Source organism: Populus euphratica, unplaced genomic scaffold (assembly GCF_000495115.2).
Source record: "Populus euphratica unplaced genomic scaffold, PopEup_1.0 scaffold2311.1, whole genome shotgun sequence".
NCBI classification, from domain to species: domain Eukaryota; kingdom Viridiplantae; phylum Streptophyta; class Magnoliopsida; order Malpighiales; family Salicaceae; genus Populus; species Populus euphratica.
The window spans coordinates 1-20,603 of record NW_011502240.1 but is presented as its reverse complement, the minus strand read 5'-3'; the positions used below and the strand labels follow the sequence as shown (position 1 = coordinate 20,603).

At 35.0% G+C, this 20,603-nt stretch overlaps 2 protein-coding genes across 7 annotated transcripts in view; one reads left to right on the top strand and one right to left on the bottom strand.

The window, feature by feature from the left end:
- LOC105118992 (dihydrolipoyl dehydrogenase 2, chloroplastic-like) overlaps positions 1–3,685 on the bottom strand; it is a 6,742-nt gene extending 3,057 nt beyond the window's left edge. The window contains exons 1-7 of one of the 2 annotated variants that reach the window (XM_011017072.1): positions 3,147–3,685; positions 2,497–2,643; positions 2,259–2,393; positions 1,985–2,105; positions 1,472–1,596; positions 636–761; positions 443–523 (exon numbers count right to left, since the gene is read on the bottom strand). In XM_011017072.1, coding sequence (XP_011015374.1) covers positions 443–523; positions 636–761; positions 1,472–1,596; positions 1,985–2,105; positions 2,259–2,393; positions 2,497–2,643; positions 3,147–3,479 — 1,068 coding nt within the window. In that variant the 5' untranslated portion in view covers positions 3,480–3,685. The remainder of the gene's footprint in view (positions 1–442; positions 524–635; positions 762–1,471; positions 1,597–1,984; positions 2,106–2,258; positions 2,394–2,496; positions 2,644–3,146) is intronic. The other variant, XM_011017073.1, reaches the window with a different exon arrangement.
- Positions 3,686–7,439: 3,754 nt separating this feature from the next.
- LOC105118991 (serine/threonine-protein phosphatase 4 regulatory subunit 3A-like) lies at positions 7,440–19,863 on the top strand. Of its 5 annotated transcripts, XM_011017066.1 has the most exons (24): positions 7,443–7,731; positions 9,281–9,361; positions 9,562–9,661; positions 9,795–9,879; positions 9,975–10,024; positions 10,965–11,044; positions 11,420–11,479; positions 12,111–12,210; positions 12,313–12,390; positions 13,115–13,182; positions 13,370–13,438; positions 13,510–13,587; positions 13,669–13,764; positions 14,640–14,710; positions 14,847–14,924; positions 15,027–15,120; positions 15,941–16,039; positions 16,965–17,182; positions 17,274–17,388; positions 18,076–18,207; positions 18,295–18,402; positions 18,483–18,592; positions 18,681–18,776; positions 18,864–19,863. In XM_011017066.1, the coding sequence occupies exons 1-24, from the start codon at positions 7,687–7,689 to the stop codon at positions 19,396–19,398; spliced, it is 2,646 nt and encodes an 881-aa protein (XP_011015368.1). In that variant the 5' UTR covers positions 7,443–7,686; the 3' UTR covers positions 19,399–19,863. The 5 variants fall into 5 exon arrangements, with proteins under 5 accessions (XP_011015370.1, XP_011015373.1, XP_011015371.1 ...); XM_011017067.1 differs by lacking the exons at positions 7,443–7,731; positions 9,281–9,361 and adding an exon at positions 9,403–9,432; XM_011017069.1 differs by lacking the exons at positions 16,965–17,182; positions 17,274–17,388; positions 18,076–18,207; ... (2 more) ...; positions 18,681–18,776; positions 18,864–19,863 and having other exon boundaries at positions 7,441–7,731; positions 15,032–15,120; positions 15,941–16,029.
- Positions 19,864–20,603: the final 740 nt, after the last annotated feature.

The following is a 20,603-nucleotide window of genomic DNA, read 5'->3' as shown; positions in this document are numbered from 1 at the left end:
GGGAAAGAGAAGGGAGGAGAGGGTAATGAAGGTTAATGGCATCTTCACCTTATTTGGGGAGAGAATTTTCAATGGAGGGGAAGGGGGGACATTCCCCTCCAAAGTATCACACCCATCTTTGAGTAATGGAGGGGAAGGAAGTAGCTATATGATTTCTTGATATTAACTTACTATTTTAACATTCTTCCTTTTTGGAAAATCCAATTTTTAATAAATAAACTTGGTCAACCTTATTTTTCACTTCCTCCGTACATTTAAAATTCATTATCTTTTATGTCCTTTCTATGAAACAAAGAAAATATATCTCTTCCGTTCCCCTTCTTATTTATCCAAACAATAGAAGGTAATTTTTTTCCAACCCCTCCCCTTTCCATCCCTTTCCTTTCCCTCCCCTCCTATCACAATTGTTTTTCCAAACAATAATTGAAACAATTTACATTACCTCCAAAGTATCTTTGGGTTCCTTGGTCTTGGCATCAATAAGCTCAATGGTGACTGGTTTCCCATTTTCAGCTGGGGTGATCTATGAATAACACAAAATAAGATGAAAGTGATGCTAGGAATGAATGAAGAAAAGAAATTGTGGCAGTCTCTGAAAGGAACAAACAGCTACACATATATGAAATTATGATAACCTTGGTTGCAAATACTCCGGTGTGATAGTCAATTTTGCGTGGATTAATTAGGACCCTTTGTGCCAACTTTCCAATCTCAGGATCAAATCCAGGCATGAGCTGATCGAGGGCTTCAATAAAGGTGACCTGCCAAAAAACCCACTCAATGACATCAACTATCAGCAAAAAGAAGTTCAGGCCATCAAAATTTGATGCTGAGATAAATAATCTGAACAATAACGGTGCCAACTAGTTAAATTGATCAATAAATACAAGTTACTATTTGGCACTACCCACTTCTTTATACAAAAAACAAAAAATCAAATCAAATCAAATTTAAATACATGAGAATCTAAACTACAAACTATTCTTGAATTCAAGTTCCACGCACTGAAGCATTAGGCATGACACTGATGCAACCATCTACAGAACAAACATCTCATACATGTATCTTTAACAAAATTTAAGTATATGAGAACCTAAACTGCAAACTAAATCATCTACCAAGAATCTGCGATGGTGGAACTGAGATAGCTTATCAGCTAGTAATATATACAATTATTTAGATTGGAAAGCTCGGATCATATTGAGCTTGCATATAAGCACTGAAGAAGTTGGGAAGGTTCTTCCCATGCAAAGCTGGGTTCCAATCAGTGGCAAAGTCAAGTGTATAATAAAATCTTGAAATGAGAAAGGGAAGAGGTAAGCAGCAATTATTAAACAACAATAAAAGGAGGGAGGGGAAAAAATGAAAAAAACTTAGTGTTTGCTTATCATGCTGATTTTAGAAGAATGTTCATCAACAGCATTTTCTAAACGGATCTCAGAAAAAACAAGTAGAAGAAAAACAGCAATACCTCACTTCCAAGCGCAGTATACACGTCACTGAATTCCAGACCAATATAACCACTTCCTACAATTGCGATCCAATCAGGAACAGACTCCAGTTTGAGTGCATGGTCACTTGTAATTACAGTCTTCCCTGAAGGTCATTACACAGAAATTGGAATATTCCTTGTCACATTATCAGCATAGATGGCACTTTATCCCCAAAATGCATGCTAGGCTCCTATATTCTCGAGGAAGATAAGGCTAACAAACATGCTTTCTCAATACCTGCCAGGCTGTTCATAAATAATTCTTACCAAGCTAAATGCTCTTCTACTACATAAGTTTGCCAAACATTTTGTGTCTTCTTCCTTTAATCGATGTGAAAAGGAGCATTGAAAAAAAAGGATCAGCATCATCTTTCAAGAGGTTTTGCATCTTATACTATAAGACAAACCCCTGATATTTAAACTGCTTTGGATCAAACTTTTAACAAGAATGTTTGATCATTGTGTGATAATGAAAAAAGAGAGAATATTTACCATCAACTTCGATGCCTTTGGGCACAAAAGGGACAGAACCAGTAGCAACGATTATATCTTTAGCAGTCACTGTGTTGCCTGGAGAATCATCAAGTTTCCCATATCGCACTGTTTGTGGGCCCTGAACGAATCGAGAATAAAAAGCATTGGAATTAGTAAAAGTCCCAAATGATATCACTATAGAACATGACTAAAAATAGTTGTATTCTGTAAACTAAGCAAATAAACTTTGTTTATGGTGCTAGCACTCCTGTATGACAGATTGTAAACTCACCAAAATCGAGCCAAAACCGGTCAATATATCCACACCCAAGGCCTTCATTGAGTTTGTTAAATTATTACGAATTTTCATAGCAAGATTATTAGCATGATCTGCCACTCCTTGTCTATCATATCCAGCAGCTGCAATCTATTCACAGATTCCAGAAATGAACAGCACCATGTCATAACATTGTTTTCCCATGTTGATCCACATAGACACGCAAAAAAAATAAAATGAAAAACTCTATTACCTGCAAACCCAAAGCTTTCATGTGATGATCGCTCTGTAGTTCACGCATCCGCCCACTTACAGCTAAAAGTGCCTTTGAAGGAACACATCCTCTGTTCACACATGTCCCCCCTACCACATCCCCTTCAATGATAGCAGTTTTCAAACCCTGTAATTATTGAGTTGTCAAAATCCACACCCTTCTACACAATTCAAATAGCAACTAGTAGCACATAAATAACAATAAAGCAAAACTATAAAGAACTAATATGTGTGCGTGTGTGTCGTATTATTAAGCATGATCAATCCAAGCTTGTACAGTTATCAAAGGCATAGTTAATTTAAGCTTGTAAACTTAACCAACACTAATTCAACAAAACTGAAAGCTCAAAGTCACTAGAGTTCAAATAAAATTAAAAAAAAAAGTGAGAATCGCGAACATTCAAATAAAATTACAAAGTAAAAAAAATAAGTTGCACTAAAGCATGGATAATCTAGCTTCTATACATAACTAGACACTAAAAATAAATACAAAGCTGGAAATCAATGTGATTAAAAAAAAAACTATACAGCTAAAATCAATTAATATAAGCTTTATCTAAATTAAATAATTAACCCAAGCTTCAATACTTAATTTAAGTAGGAAAAAAAGACGGTTTAAAAGTTCACTACCTTCTCAACAGCGTGAAGTGCGGCACCATGGCCCCCAACACCAGCGCCAATGATGATCAAATCATAATCAAAAGATTTTGGTGCGCTTCCATTGGCAGATAAAGAAGCTGAGATTGCATTGTTAATTTTCTTAGAGAGAGTTTTATTTTGGAGAGAATGGGAGCGAGAGAGAGAGTAGGAACCTAAAAGGGCTTCTCTTCTAAGACCGCAGAAACGGAGATTTATATGCTTAGAAGGAGGAAAACGGAGAGCGTGATTAAGTGTGTAGTTTGATTTGGGAATGGTTGAGGCTGTCGCGGATTGAGAGAGCGAAAGAGTGAGCGAGGATTGCATTTTGAAATGTGACAGAGTTTTTCCAGAGAGAGGGGAGATCCGAAGGAGAGGGGAAATGGTGATATAATATAGTAGTAGGATGATTTTATTTTTTTGTTTGGAGTTTTTCGAGGGAGAAGGAGAGGGGGCTCAGAGAATCCCGTTGAAAAGGGCGGAGAGATCAAAGCGCGGCTGATGAACTACCTTTGCTGTCTTTCTTTATTTTTGTTGTCGTACCTGTACGTCTGTAGCATGGCGCGTACTGATTTCTTTCTCTATTCACAAACTATGGAGTAGGTCCTTAAACTGTTTGTTTCTGTACATATAGATCCTTGTTCTTTTTTCTGTACCAGTGCCAGGGAGACATTGGCATGTTTTTTTATAGATCGAGGGTAAGATTGGACTGGTCCAGGGAAAAGAGACCCAGTAAGAACTTACCCAGTGGACGGAGGGTCTGTAGTTTACCCTTTCCTTGCGGCCCATAATTTGATCTTGATTAAAACACTGGCACGGGTCTTTGGAATTTTATATATCGGTGATAATATGACCCGGAGAAAATACAATCCTAACAAGTACCTGCTCTCCTTTTAAAGAATGACCTGGAAAACGTTTTATATTATTAAAAATAAAATGGTGAAATGGCAAGCGAGCTGCGTCAAATAACCTGCCGAGTTCCATGCGCTGCATGGAATGAAAATGCGTTGGGCTCGGTGATTATTTTGATATAACGGCGCGTTTTTTTTTTTATTTACATGGGGTGTCCGGACCAGCTTACGTGCACCATGACTAATCCTCACGGCTCATTGAACATCCTGCAAGCCTAGTGAGCAGGTAAGACACCGCAGAGATGACAGGCGTGCATGGTAAGATTCGAATCCAGGTGCAGAGGAAGGAGACAAACCCCTCCCACCGCTAGGCCAGAACCTCACTTGCAATAATGACGCGTTTTTAATCTGCTAACATGTGGACGTGATTTTTACTTCTTATTTTTCACCTTGGAGGGATGGGGACCGTGGGGGTGGTTCCTCGTATTCGTAATTTTCTTTGAAATTATAGCATGGGTTTGTTTTATATTTAAAAAATATTTTATATTTTATATATCATTTTAATATATTGATATTGAAAATAATTTTTTAAATTAAAAATATTATTTTAATATATTTTTAATAAAAAATATTTAAAAAATAACAGATACTATACTCTCAAATATCTAATAATATCATTGACTGGCATGATCTTTTAAAACATTAAAAATTGGTAAAGATGAATGATCTTCGATTTTCAGGGACGGTAGAGGATCTTTTGTGTTGTTGAGGATGTGTGATATAAATAGGTCGCGTTTCCTCACTGCTTGTTGATTTTTGTTTGGGAATATGATATTAATTATTTTTAAAAATATTTTTAGCAAAAATGCATGCAATTTAAAATATATAAAAAATATTTTTTAAAAAAATACAGTCTGCACTGAATTTGCATACAGCTTAACCGGTTTCAAACGCGCTTCTCCGCCACTTTGATGACCCCCTCGTCGTTTGTTTTGGGGCTAACTCTATTCACGTGTTTACCTGTTCTGCAATGATTGGTTCAAACTGTCACCGTCCTGTCACCTAAAAGTCCTTGTGTGGAGACCAGAAACTCACCAAAGGAGTAGATTACACGTGCTGCAATTTGCCAGCGAGAGGAAGCTTTGTAGGTGACATTTCATCACGGTAAGAATAGGGATCCACCCCTCACACCTTCCTTGCGTGGTTGGATCGCGAGAAAGAAAAGAAAAGGGCTCAGCATGAGTTTCGTACTTGTACCCGTACCGTTTTCTCAATGCCAGCCATGGACAAATTTTTTAATCAATGTTGCACTTGAGGTCATAATATATATTTTTTAATATAAATAAAATATTTAGATATTATTTCATTTTTCTTAGTTAAAAAAACTGCTTGTAAGTTAATTTAATATGATTTAGTTAAATATAAATATAATTTAAATAATCAATAATAATATAAATTTATTTAAAAAATTAATGATGGTATTAAAATAAACATTAAAATAATAATATATTTAATCGATATAAATTATACAAATTAAATCAAAATAAATTAAAAAATTTATTTTCTAGTTAATTAAATAGTAAATGGTGAAAATAAATAGATTGAGAGAATGACTAAAGTCAAGATTATAATTCCGATGCTATAAATCCTATAATGTTATTTTCTAATTGATTAAATAGTAAATGGTAAAAAAAATCAACTGAGAAAATGACTGAAGTCAAGATTATAATTCCGATGCTATAGATTCTATGATATAAATTAATATTGTTGGATGTGCAATTCAACCTGGTTTTGTTTTTTGTTTTTTTGTTTTTTTAATCATCAATTTAATTAAGAAGGTGGTAATATATTAAGTTTAATTACATTAATGTAATGATAATAGTGATCCTCTAGTTCAATGTCGAATAAAAGAAAATATTATGATATATCAATTAGAGTGTAAAAATGTGTACACAAACCCTGGCGGGGTTTTTTTTTTACCGTGAAAGAAATAAATTAGCTAAAGATAAAAAACTAATATTGAAATCATAAACATTGAAAATATGATAAGAATTAGGATAATTAATCTCGACCATCCGGCTATAATTTATTTAAATAAAAAAAATATTAACAGTAAAGAGATACATGTTGGTTAATTTTTTAATTCTTAAGATTATTTAAAAAATATATAAATTCATCCCAACATCTAACATCACAGATAAAAATAAATAAAAAGATACAAAATGTAACAAGCTATGGTAAAAATAGTATGGTGCAAGACTAGTAACATTGTTATACACAAAACTAACACAAACTAGACAAGATTGAAAATAAAAAAGACTAAAAAGATTAAAATACTAAAAAAAAAACCTAAACCAGTGTTAAAAGGTATTTTTGTTTTTTTTAATGAATTTTATTATTACTATCAGATTAACTAAAAAACAATTTTATTTTTTATTGTATACAAAAACAATAAAAAAATAGATAGTTACAGGTGCATGCACTTGTGTATTAGAAGTGTTTCTATCATTTAAGTGACATGTACATTGCTTTTTTTTAACAATCAAATTTTTTTTATCATTGCATCACTATAATTGTTGTTATGTAATATGAGGTGGTGTGCATGGTTGTCGGTGGCTCTTTATTTTTTAAAATACTATCCTCCCCTTTTCTTTCTTTTTTATTTTCTGAACTCGATCATCTGAGCAAAATCTCAAAGTTATCATGGTGTTTTTTAATTTTTTTAGGTTTGATTTTTTATTTTTTTATAAAATTTTGAATTTTATAATTTTTTATATTAAATTATATCGACTGGAATATGATAAGATAATTGGATTAAATAAATTTAAATTATCAAGATTATAAGTTTATCTAGCTGCTTTGTGTTGAATGTTTAAATTATTTTTAAAACTAGTCTTATCATTCTATATATTTAATAAGTTGAAAATTATCTATACTATCGTCCCTTTTTATAATGTTTTTTTCTCAATTATTGTGATCATCTTATTTATTTAATTAATCTATTATTTTTGCTTTTTTTTATTCCATTAAAGTAAAGTCAACTTATTTCTTTCAATCAAGTACATGACTTCAATCACATCTGTCTTCTTTTTTTATTCGCATCTACAACTCCTGATCATCAATTTTTTATGAAGAATAAAAAGAAGGGGTTTCTCAGCTTAACACGGGTCCGTGGCTAGTTGATAAAAGATTAAAATCAAGGGCAGGAAAAATAAATTTATTTTTGTTTGCTATTTATATAACTGGATACATCAGCAACAACCTCAATTTGATAAAACACAAGTAATCAGATGACCGAATGTTGAAACTCGGGGGATCACGTATGATTTTTCATCCGGAAAAATGCGCGCAGACAAATTAAAGGTCCATGGCTATTCCGTAAAATTTACACAAAACAAGGGCAATAGCAAACCTACATATTTTCAATGTATGTGAACTCTTTTCACAGAAGCGAATAAAAAGAGAGGAGAGAGAAAAATCGAAGGTTGGTTTTTGCTATTTCATGGCAGTTAGGGTTCGCTATTGATCCCCGAAGCTCTAAATTTTCGATACTGCATACCATCCCTCTCCGTAATAAACCCAAATCTCACGTGTTTATAGTCAATTGTGACCTGCCTGGTTGAATTTATCTGGAAATTTTTGAATTTGAATCTTAAAGAAAGGAGTTCGCTGCTGCTGCTGCTATGGGCGCACAAGAGAAATCGCAAGCGAACTCCAACTCGATGCAGGTCAGTCCGTTCCCGTGCAACTCTAGTAGAGCTTTACGGTTAAGGTTTTTTTTTTCTTTTATTGTTTTTTCCCTAGAACTGGAGATTGTTTAACTTATCATTAATATTTCAAACGCGTGAGTTTTCTCCTCTGTTGAGTTTTATTTAATATGATCTAACTGTGTTAATTGAATCTACTGTTTAATCTTGGAAGTGTAAGTGTGATTATTGCAGAGTAGAATTATGTTTTATCGCATTGTTAGTTAGTTAGTATTGGTACTTGTAGTTGGCAGGACGTATTGTTAGTTCATGATGAAGTCAGTTTTGGATTTAGGGTTTTAGTCGGCTATCGAGATGGGCATGTTTTAGCGAAGGGGCTAACATTTTCAAGGACTAGGTGTACAGATGTTTTTTAATTCGGTGTTGCAAATTTATGTCATTGAAGTATTTGACACAGCTGCTGGAGGATGCTGGTTAGATACCCCCCCATGTTTACATAGAAAGACGCAAAAAAAATTGAGGTCTCAATTCAGATATTTGTTATACAGAGCTGGCTGATTGAAGAGTAAGATTGAATTAGCTAGAAAATTGACACTATAAAAAATGTTGAAACTTTTTGGAGTTTGTGACCGGGGAGCCATTTCTATCCACAGGCATGTTGGAGTTCATTGTGACTTATCATGCTCACTTTGAATCTTGATTTAGCTATGACATGGGGTTGAGGGGGCTTCTCAGGTTTTGCTCTAGCTAGATGTGTATTGGTGAATGAGGATTCTGGAACATCAACAGTGACTTTTTCAGTGACAATTTGTCTATTCTCTTTAAGCAAGTTTTTCTGATAGATGACATTACAGTGAAGTAGGAGTGGCTATGCACAATTATTGTTGTCCTTTTGGTGTTCGTTGTCCACTCTCTTTCCTTCCTTATTTGTCTGTTTCTGCAATCAATGTAGTTATCTATTGTATTAAATGACTGCATCCAGGCTGAATATGCATGCTGCAAATCAGCATAATCACGGACATCTGATGTTATGTAGAATTAAATGATCCAGACTTTGGACTTTGGCTGACTTGATTATTGATTTAAAATGCTGCATTGGACTGCTGACCTACGTAGCTAACATGGACAGAAGTTTTTCTTTATATTTAAATCTTGTCTTTGATGTGCTCAACCTTCATTACTTTCTAGTCCTCTGGCAATTCCAGCAATGTTTTCAATCCATCGTTGTCTTCTCTGTTCTATGGTCTGCCTCAATAAACTGGAAATTTCATTGAGCACTAATTTCTGTTGTTTATTTCTAGTTGGGGATCTATTTCTGTAAATTTCAGGCTTACAATGTCGGCTTTACTAATTGTATAACTGATATAAATGATCCATTACGCCTTTTGTTTTCTCTTGGTGCCTTTTTTATTGATCAAGTGAAGACTTCTTAACAACAAACCATTTTCGTTTGCTTCTTAACTTTGAGATAAGGTGCTGCTTGCGAAATTTTTCATGTTTTTACTGCAGTTTTAGTGATTATGGCATGTCCTTCATAAATGACTCATTAATCTTGGTTTTGGAAATGCAGCGGGTCAAGGTCTACCGTTTGAATGACGATGGAAAATGGGATGACCAGGGGACTGGGCATGTTACTGTTGACTATTTGGAGGTCTGTTCAAGTCCCTGACTTGATTATGCGTTTGAGAGTAACACCAAAATATTTATATGCAATTAACCTGGGTAACTGAAAATTGATTTTGTTATAAACATAATTAGCTAACCATATCATGGGCTCTATTGAATGCAATTGCTATCATGCAGAGATCAGAAGATCTAGGCTTGTATGTTATTGCAATTGCTATCATGCAGAGATCAGAAGATTTAGGCTTGTATGTTATTGATGAAGAAGACAGCGAGACATTGCTTTTGCATCGTATAACCCCAGATGACATTTACAGAAAACAAGAAGGTACAGAAAGGGATTTATAACAAGTGTGTTTCTACTAATTATTAGCTAATACTAGCACTATGTTGTCTGGTATATGAAGCTCCATTGAACCATTCAGTTCTGAGCAAATGATTTTTTGCACGTACCTTTTCAGATACAATAATTTCATGGAGAGATCCAGAATTTTCTACAGAATTAGCACTAAGCTTCCAAGAAACTGCAGGGTGTTCCTACATTTGGTATTAATTGATGTTCATATCTGATGTTGTTGCTCTTGATTTTCTCTTTGCTCTACAGTAATGTTCTTGTATTAAACCATGTTTATTTCATGTAGGGATCATATCTGTAATGTGCAAAGAAGTCTACAGTTCAGCACTCTAAACAGTAAGTATTCCATTCAATTTAAATAACACACTGCATATGTAAATAGCAACGCGTCTTGTAATTTTGTGTTTTTAGTGATTGAATCTAGAACATGCAGCATACATGGACCGCAGTTCTCAAAATCAGCTCTAGAAAATTCCCTTCTCCCAAAATGACCAAATTTGGATCTTCCCTAATTGTGAAAGGACATATTATATTATCTGGTGCAACCCAATTCACTGGCTGTTCCATACATTTCTAAAGTGTCCTGATATGCTGTTGTTGTTGATGATGTTGTTATTTTCCCTTTCTGTGTTTTCCTGTGAACCTTGTGTTTAGAGTAGCAACCAAATCAATCACTATCTTTACTCCCCAAGGCGGTCCAGATTTGCCATCCTTGTTCATGTTGATTGTGTGCCTTGTGTTTAATTTAATAAATTGTAGTCGTGGTTCATATATCTGGATGCCTGAGCATTACAAGCAGAAGTGAATCAGCTACAAAAGTTATCTTATTCTAGAGTGAAAATCATATTTTCTTAATATTGAGGGTTGAGAAACTTTAATGTTTTTATTTGTCATATTACAAGGCAATAATGTGCAAGTTGACCTCATGGCACCACCACATGTTTGATGTATTCCTGTGTATTATTAATATTTTTGTCCACATTTGTTTTCTAAATGAAGGAGAATTTTGAATGAGCTTGAGGACATAGAACAAGAGTTTTAGTTGGTATCGAATGGTTTTCTTGTTCGCCACAAATATATTGAAGGATCTCAATAATATTGTTTTAACATAAACTTCTTACTATTTGTAGAGATCATCTTGATTTGCTCTGGTTCAGTGTCATGTTCTTACTATTTGTAGAGATCATCTCGATTTGCTCTGGTTCAGTGTCATGTTATTATTATTTTTATTTTGCTTGGAGCACCTGTGGTCTCATCTCTTTTCTAAAATTTGCAGGTGAGACATTTCACAGCATGAACAGTGAGTTGAGAGAATTGCCTGCTGTTGAACTTTCCACACTTCCTTTGATCCTTAAGGTTTTACTTTGCTTTTATTCTTTTTTCATCTGATTCAGTTTTATTTTTCAGCCAGTTCTCGCAAGGCAAATAATTATAGTCTTGTAATTTTTTTTGGTTATTCTGATAAGCTGCTTTAACAGAAGTCCCATTTCTCTTGCTCTACATCATAGTTAAACTGTTTGGCAACTTTGATTTGATTTTTGTGCTATTGTTTTGATTCTATTGTTTCTACTTCCTTGCTCTGAAATCCAGCATTTGTGTAGATTCCAGGCTGGTATGTTATTGATATGAAAAATGAAAGATTAACAAGTTGACCAGAAACACTTTGAGCTCTTTATTGACTTTATGGTCATGGATGATCTTTTAATTGAGTTGAATGAATTTGCTTTGCAGACTGTTTCTGAGAGTGGTATTGCAGATCAGATGAGACTGACAGAGCTTATACTGAATGATGTAAGCTTTGCATAAATATTTTCCATCATTTTGATGATGAACTGTTGATCAAGACTGTTCATCTTTAGCTACACGTTTTCTCAGATCCTATCGCCTGCATATCATACAACCCCACTCTTTTCTTAGAGCATTCTTTCAATGAATTTATTTTACTAGTTGATATGATCAATATTCAATTTGCAAGATCTTCACACTTCAGCTCCACAGCTTAAAAGAAATAGAAATGGTTGACCTACAACATTGAACTAATAGCTGAAAGTTAGGCTTATGGCTCTATATAATTCATTTTTAATATTTGAAATTTTTACTGTGGGATATTTCTTCTTTCTCAAGTCCAATTTTTTGTGTATTGAACTGAAACAGAAGGAAAATGTGGTTTAATGTCAGTGGAGGTAGATTTTGAAGCTGCTTTGTGAATATTCTTGAGATAGGAGTTGAAACATGATTACCAAGAGTGGTTGAATTTGCACCTTGTAATCAGACAACATATCATTTTGTCTTGTCTGAATCTGTCTGGCTAGATGCTGATAGGGAGTAAAATTGGATCCTTGTATTGGAGGTTGCATCTGACTTTATGGTGAAGTTAACATGATTGATTGTTCATTCTCTGTTAATTTTATTTTCTGCGCAGCAAGATTTTTTCCAGAAGCTGATGGATGTTTTCAGAATCTGTGAAGACCTAGAAAACATTGATGGTCTTCACATGATATTCAAAATAGTCAGAGGGATCAGTGAGTACTCCTTCACTCCTACCCGGTGTTGTATTTCATTATGCGTTGCTTGTTTGCCTGCCCTTTGTTAACTGACATTGAATTGTGTGTTGTTACCTGCAGTTTTGTTCAACAATCCTCAAATCTTTGAGAAAATATTTGGGGATGAATTGATCATGGATGTTATTGGTTCACTTGAGTGTAAGTTCTCTCTCTTTGTTGGCTTGGAGCATTTTGGTTCTAATCCTTTGCACATCTAATTTTGAAATATTGAAGTATTATTATATCATAGATTATTTTGGCATATTGTAGCTTGTATGGTTTGATTACAAGAGAGTGGTGAGCAGTTTTGGTCACAGCTACAACAACTGTTTGATAGATCTTGGTTCCTATTTTATGATTGTCATCCTTTTTTTTTTTTTTTTTTTTTCTGATTGAGATTTTTATGGTCTTTTTTTTTTTCCATTTCTTCAAATGGACAGAACTACTATTTTTTCTTCTAACATCAACAAACATTGGATCTGCCAAGCAAATTGATGCACAAGTTGCATAATCCTAGTGCTGTAGCAATGTGAATTATGTGGTGGTTCAAGTTTAAGTTAGACCTATGCTCAGAATATAAGTTTCAAATTCTTGCTTGGTAAAAGTAAAACATTCCATCTGTTCGCATTTGTGATTGGTTTTGTTTCTAAGCTGCCTGGTGGTCTGTTTATAATCATCTCATATATAGTTGAGTGATTGATAATTGTTTAATATTTTCCATTTACAATTATCTCTCTTCACAAAAAAATTGCACCTCGTGTTTAAACTTCACATGCATTGGACATAGCATTGTTTGTTGCTGAGCGCTGAAAAGAATTATAATTGGTTGATACTTTTGTAAAATAGTCCTTCATCATTTGCTTATTCTACATTTTGTTTTCAGATGATCCTGAGATTTCTCGTGTCCAACATCATCGTGGTTTTCTGAAAGAGCACGTTGTTTTCAAGGAGGTAAGATATTATTGGTAAACCAATTTTTTCTCTTCTCTTCTTTTTCTTTGTTTGTTTGTTTTTTTTTTTTTTTTTTTTTGGTGGGTTTGTTTTTTTTTTTTTTTTTGTTTGGTGGGGGGTGGGTTTGGTGAAGTTATTTAGTGAAGTCGTATTTATTGCTGACACTGGCTTCACTCCATTGTTTAAGGCCATACCAATCAAAGATCCCCATGTCCTGTCAAAGATACATCAGACGTACAGAGTTGGTTATTTGAAGGTTTGTTTCTTGAATGCTGAAGTTTGGGATCTGTTTGGAAAAGGGATTCTTATATTCATCATCTCTTTTAGGATGTTGTTTTGGCTCGAGTATTGGATGAGGCCACAGTTGCAAACCTGAATTCCATAATTCATGCAAATAATGCAGTTGTAAGATTCAAAAACTCATTATTTTATTATACATTACAAGGTCCATATAAGTTCAACTCTGACCCTGTTGTTTCCTTATAGGTTGTTTCTTTGTTAAAGGATGACAATACCTTTATTCAGGAATTGTTTGCTAGGTTGAGATCGCCCACCACATCTGCAGAATCAAAGAAAAATTTGGTAATTGTCAACATCTAAATAATCTCTGTTTGGTTTGTCAATTAATAAATAAAGTGCAACTTTGAAGATGGAACAAAAATTGATAAGTTATTATTTGTTTTAACATGGTTGAAAATTCTCTTCTCTGCAGTGCACCCTCACTTTCTCAACAATTACTTCTTTTCTTTCGACTTTTCAAATAATTAAAAACGGCTGATTCTGTTGATGCTTAATTTTGAGACATTTAGGTGGTGAGCTAGATATATGAACAATGACTTCCCTGTTTTACCAAACTGTGTTGAAACTGTTCAAACATGTTGAATTTAATTCTAAGATACGAGGTTAAAAATTCCTTTTTTATATTTCAGATGCTCGTTGTGTGTATTATGGCTTTTGGTATTGAAGATTTTCCTAATAATATGGTTTACATGTATGTAGTGGGTTTTAGTTTCCATCTACTTCCTTTGATGAAATATATGTGTGAGAAAATGAAGACAGCATCTCTTTGTTGGGATTCCATTTATTATTGGGATAATTTCATCTTGTGATCAGAATCATAGATTTGTTTTTGTGGAATGTTCCAAGTCCTTTTATCTTTTATGGACCGGCTTCCATGTTCAATTCCATGGTAACAGGTTTAAGGGTAACACTACATTGAAAATATTAGTTGGGAAAAAGAGTTCTTACTTTGAAATACTTAGCTAAAATCATCCTTAAATGCCAGTTATTTGTCATAACTGAACAGCAATGCTGATGTCCAATTTGTTAAATTTTTGGAATCTCTTGGGAGTTTAGTGTGTTGCTGTTTTCTGTTTCCTATTAATGTATGGTTACAGCTTTGTGCGATTCTTATGATATCCTCCAGATTGATATGTTTCCTTTCCCCATGCATATAGGTATATTTCTTGCACGAGTTTTGTAGTTTGAGCAAGAGCATGCAGATGGTCCAGCAGCTCCGACTGTTTAGGTATGTGATGCAGAAGTTGTATGTATCAAGATTAGGATTTTGTCTTCTGTGGTTATATCAGATTAGAGTAGTTTCTTTAGTATTTTGCTTTCTTCTTGATCAAATGGTAAAACAATCAAATCCTAATTTCATGTAGGGATCTCATGAATGAAGGTATCTTTGACATCATTGCTGATATATTGCAGAGTCAAGACAAGAAACTTGTCCTGACTGGGTAACTAGTTCATTTTCGTTTTTTTTTTTGGCTTTTTTATTTTTTTTGAATTTCAATGGTTCCCTACCTACCACTAACAGCATACCATTCTTATGGATGCAGAACAGATATCCTCATTCTTTTCTTGAATCAGGATCCAAACCTTCTGCGTTCTTATGTTGTTCGGCAGGAAGGAATCCCGCTACTAGGACTGTCGGTTTGTGTTTTATGAACTGTTTACAATGCATCTATCTTTCAATATCCTTGGACATTCAGGCTAACACATGCAACGATGTCTTGCACAAACCTAATTACCTGAAAGATGAGATTTATCACAATCCTGATAAGTGAAAAAATCTCTTGTTTGTTTGGCCTTTAGGCTTTATGAACAAAAATCAATTATCCTTTAATTGCATTGCTCACAGAACTAAATTCAATATGCAGTTTCATTTTCTTGATTTTGAAATTTAGTTTTATAACGTGTTATGTAAAAACTACATTTACAAAGTTGATTTGTAGTGTGAAAGAAAATTGAAATAAGCCTTGTTTGCATGCCTTTTAAGATAAGAGAATTGGTTGTTTTCTTGACCTTGAAAATTGTTGATTTAATATTTGGGTGATTTTGTTCAGCAATTTATGGATACTTGAATGACCAACCAGTTGTATAACATGCCTTGATAATCTATACATGAAATAATTTGTCAAGGCCAATTTCAGTGTTGTTCTTGTTTGAAGAGTTTACATCAGCTCCAACTAGGAAACCTCCTTCACCCTTGGGATCAAATTTTCCCAGTGCCTCTAATAACAGCAGATTTTGCCTTAGGGTGATGCTCTGCTATTTGCTTGTTTTTTAATAACTCTGTCAGTACCTCTTATGCTGGCATCTGATTTTATTCATAGTATATTGCATTTTCCCATGACATTTTGCTCTTAAGTTCTTTGCTGTATTGCATTTTGTATCCTGAATTTTTAATACCTATTCAATTGTAAGTGCATGTGTTCTATTTGCCAATCAACTAAATTTATTTTACTTACAGGTTAAAGGAATGATAACAGACTTTGGGGAGGACATGCACTGCCAGTTTCTTGAAATTCTTCGCAGTTTACTGGATTCCTATACACTGTCAGGAGCACAGGCACTACTCTTGATAATTCATAATTCATTCTTTTATGCAGCTGTTATGTTTGGTCATTAAGTTGCTGAGTAGTAAATGGAGTTCCCATACCAGTTGTGAAATTTTGTTTTGGTTGCTATTCTGCTCCTTTTCTGTATTTAGCCAGCAATTCCACTGTGTTAATTACACACTGAAAGATAACTCGGCCTGGCTTCCTCTTTTCCCCTGCCTCACTATGAGCCTGGGTTCTATTTGTAAGCTTGTAGTCAGGCCTGTCCGGCATCTGAATATTGTTAAAGTAACTATCCTGTTATATTTTCCCTGTCCATTTTTGTGTTTACATTCCTTTTTCTTTCAAAAGGAAAGTTTTAATAAGTTCACAAATCAAAGTGATTTTTGTATAACTTGTTAGAAGATATCCATCAAAACAGCTTTTGCAGGATAGATTGGTCTTCTTGGCAGTGATATGGTGTTCTGCTCTGGGGGGCTTCCGGGGTTTCTTTTTCCAATGTCAAAAGGGTTTGGAGGGCTCTTTTCTTCTTTTGATTGTTGTTTCATTTCCTTATTTTTATAGAGTGCCTCATTTTCCAATGTTTGATACCATCATTGAGAATAATATATATATATAGGAAAGGAAAAAAAATCCTTGGCTCTTTTGCATTTAATATTTATTATCTAATTCAAAATTGGATATGTCATCTCCTGGGTATATCCATTCTTGTTTCTAGATGGCACATTCTTTGCTGATACTTATTGCAATTCTTTTTCCATTTTATAGCATGCATTTGGGGTGTGTGCATTATGTTTGTGTTTATGCATGCGCAGGTGACTTCTTGGACAATGTTGTAGTTACTTTGATGCAAACAGAATATTTTTCTTAAATGCACTATAGGAATTTATCTCGTCAATGACTGAATTACAGTGATTTTGTATCTCTTTGCTGCAGAGAGATAATATAATTGAAATCTTCTATGAGAAGCACCTGAGCCAATTAATTGATGTTATAACAGCATCTTGTCCTGATGAGGTTCTTCCTCGATCAAGTGGTAAATATTCAGGGCTTGTTGAGAGAGTTGACACTCATAATGGTGTGAAGCCAGAAATACTATCAAACATATGTGAATTGCTATGCTTCTGTGTTCTGCACCATCCATATAGAATAAAGTAATTGTTTTATGCTTTATTTTCAATTACAAGGACTCAATTTCCTGCTCTCAAGTTTAATGAATGAAACACGTTTTTCTTCTGCTTTCAGGTGTAGTTTTCTCCTTGATAATGTTATTGAAAAAGTCTTGACACTGACAAGAAGGAAAGAAAAGTACCTTGTTGCTGCTGCTGTTCGTTTTGTTCGCACTATCCTTTCCCGCCATGTAAGTCACCTTGATGGAACAGATCCCACCAGGGAAAGATTATGGTTGTGCTGATAGTTCTTGACTTATCATAATCTCCCCACCCAACACACGAACACTTATACACAAAATTAGATAGCATTCATTTGTAGCTGTTATCATATGGGCTGTTGCTATTTATAAATTGAGCCTCTAGATGGCATTGTTTTACATGAAACATGGAATTGGTGAGAGATATTAATTATGGTTACTAGCATGCATTTGTAGCTGTTACCATATGGGCAATTTTTATTTATAAATTGAGTATGTTATGGCATGCAATGATTATGGAGTTAGTTGATAACAAAATTGGAAGGGATCAGAAATTCAGGAGATTGTGTATCATTCAAACTGTTCAATGTTGCAGGAACTTCACAAGGGTTTACAAATTCATATGCTTCTGTTTCATGGTCTGGGGGGTACAAGAGTCACTGTTCAATGAATTTCACTGAAAGTTGATTGTAATTGTTTTTGCTAGTCGTTTGGATATGAGTAAAATGCATAAGTTCTACTTGGCAACTGAGTGTTCTTTTGGCAGGGATGCATCCACAATACTGCAAATTATCTCACTTTTGTAGGAATCTTTGGGGCTGCTGCTAATGAAAAGAAAGATTGACAACTTTGTCTTATATAAATGTTTGATACTCCTTAATTATATTTTACTCCCAGGATGAGCATTTGATAAGTCATTTTGTCAAGAACAACCTCCTCAAACCAATTGTAGATGCCTTTTTGAGCAATGGTGACCGTTATAATTTGCTGAACTCTGCCATTTTAGAGCTTTTTGAGTATATCCGCAAGGTAACTCTCATATTGTCACCCCTTTTTTTCTTCCATCTTGAATACATGTCCAGAACTATTCATTGCGGTGTAACATGTTTTATTCAGGAAAACTTGAAATTGTTGCTCAAGTATATAGTTGATTCATTCTGGAATGATTTGGTCAAATTCGAGCATTTGACGTCCATTCAGGCTCTAAAAGTTAAATATGAACAGGTATTCTTCACTTTTATCCAATTTTCTCTTCTTTATCATGTGTCTTTGTGGTATCTTAGTGCTAACGGGCATGGTTCCAGTGTCTAGAGCAGTGTGGAGCAAACAGCACTGGTAGCACATTGGATCCAAGAAAACGAAATGATGAGCGAGCGCTAGAAAAGGAAGAGGAAGATTACTTTAATGAGGACAGGTATGTTTTGTGATCAGTGAGCTTGGATGCCAAGACTTTTTTACAAGACCTTCCCACCCTTGACTTTTGAACATGAATACCTAAGCAGTGATGAAGAAGACACGGCATCCGCATCCCATACTCAAAAGGCACAAGCTCAATCAGTCTCTCCCAATGGGGTTGCTGCAGGCTACCCTTCATCAAGGTATTGTAATTGCCTCATAAAGTAAACATCAGGGAAAACATTTATAATATTTGGTATGTTTGTCATGTCTTCCACTTGATTTTGTAGTCCAAGATCTGGAGGACTTGTTGATTATGATGATGATGAGGATGACGAAGACTATAGACCACCTCCTAAGAAACAGCTAGAAACACTTGAGGAAGATGAAGGAACTAGTGAATCACTTAGAATGAAGCGGAAATTGCCTTCCAAGGATAAGGAGCCTGACCTAGTGAAGAAACAGCGATTAGCTAGACACTCGAAGCCAAAAGAGAGTGTATTTGCTGCTTTATGTTCAACACTAAGCCACGCCGTCTTGCCCAGCAAGAAAGCTGCGACTGCCATGCACATAACTCCTTTGGATGGAAACAAAGGCCCAGTTGAAGAAAGTCATAGAGAGAATGATCCAGTCATTTCTAGAAGCTGTTCTGATAACAACAGCAATTCAAGTGAGGAAAACCACAGGGAGAAGGATCCTGCTGGTCCTAAAAGCTGTTCTGACTGCTTGCACAGCACATCAGAAAATGGACAGATAATTGGAGATGATGGTCCATTAATACCACCCCCCAAATCCTCTCCAGAAATGGCTGTAAATGGTTCTTAAGTTATCTATCAGGATTGTGGTTAGCAGGTCTGGTTCCCTGTTTCATTTGACTCGTGGTTGTCACAAATCAGGCTTGTTTCGTTGAAGGAAGGGCATGCTCTGGAGGAAGTGAGATGAAAGGTGGGTGAAGGACGTTCGTAGCTTTCCATTTATGGTAAGAGTATATTGTATAGTGCCCAAATGCCCCTGACCGGCGTCTCTGATTTTGAACAGAAATCGTGGCTTCTGTGAAAACAACCACCCAACGGGCTATTTTCCCATTTTTCCTTTCCATTCTCTCATTTCGTTTCATTTTCTTATCTTTTTTTGTCAATTTAAATATCCTTATTTTTGTTTCTGCTCTTATATAGCCAGTGTAAACAGCATGATAGAGAGGGCATCAATACCTGCCCTTCATAACAGGGCCCCTTGTTACAGTTGAAATCTTATTTAATGACCATTGTAAACCAAAATATGTTCCCATCCTCGTGCCAGATTCTGATTCAGTGTTTTCGTATGTTTTTCCCTTTTTCTTGAGCATAGCATTAACTAAAATTGTAAACCAAAATATGTTCCCATCCTTGTGCCGGATTCTGATTCAGTGTTTTCCTATGTTTTTCCCTTCTTCTTGAGCACAGCATTAACTAAAATTAGTCAATTTTCCCGCACAAAGGATGGTTATGGTTCTTGTTTTGATTTATTCCTCCATCCTCAAGACAAGCTAACGTAGCAAGATGCGAACGTAATGATACTCGCAAGTTCCTGTTGTTGGTAAAAAAACTAAACACCAAAATTCTGGATGCAAGATCAGGATTGTGATTATTATTGGAAGGCTTGTTGTGGTTTCACAATTACTGTAGCTTCAACTTAAAAAGGTCTTTCACGAGAGAAATGATAGAATCCTAGAAGGCGCAGGCCGAAGATACCATACAAGACAATACAATGTAAAGCCTCGATCGCAAGACAAACCAATGGGACCCCACTTTCCCATCCTTCCGAGATAAACTGCTCGGCTAACTTTAGAAGAGAACGCAAACCCTTGGACCCGATTGAGCCGGTGGGGTCCCTACTCATCTGAGTTATATTAATACGGTGCAATTTAATTAGAAAACAATAACCTTCGCGTCCCGATCACCATGGATCCAAAATTAAAAACGCAAGGAGGTAGTTATCGCTCCTTGGAACAAGAAGAACGTGGGCTATTTGATTTCCTTCTTTGACCTCGA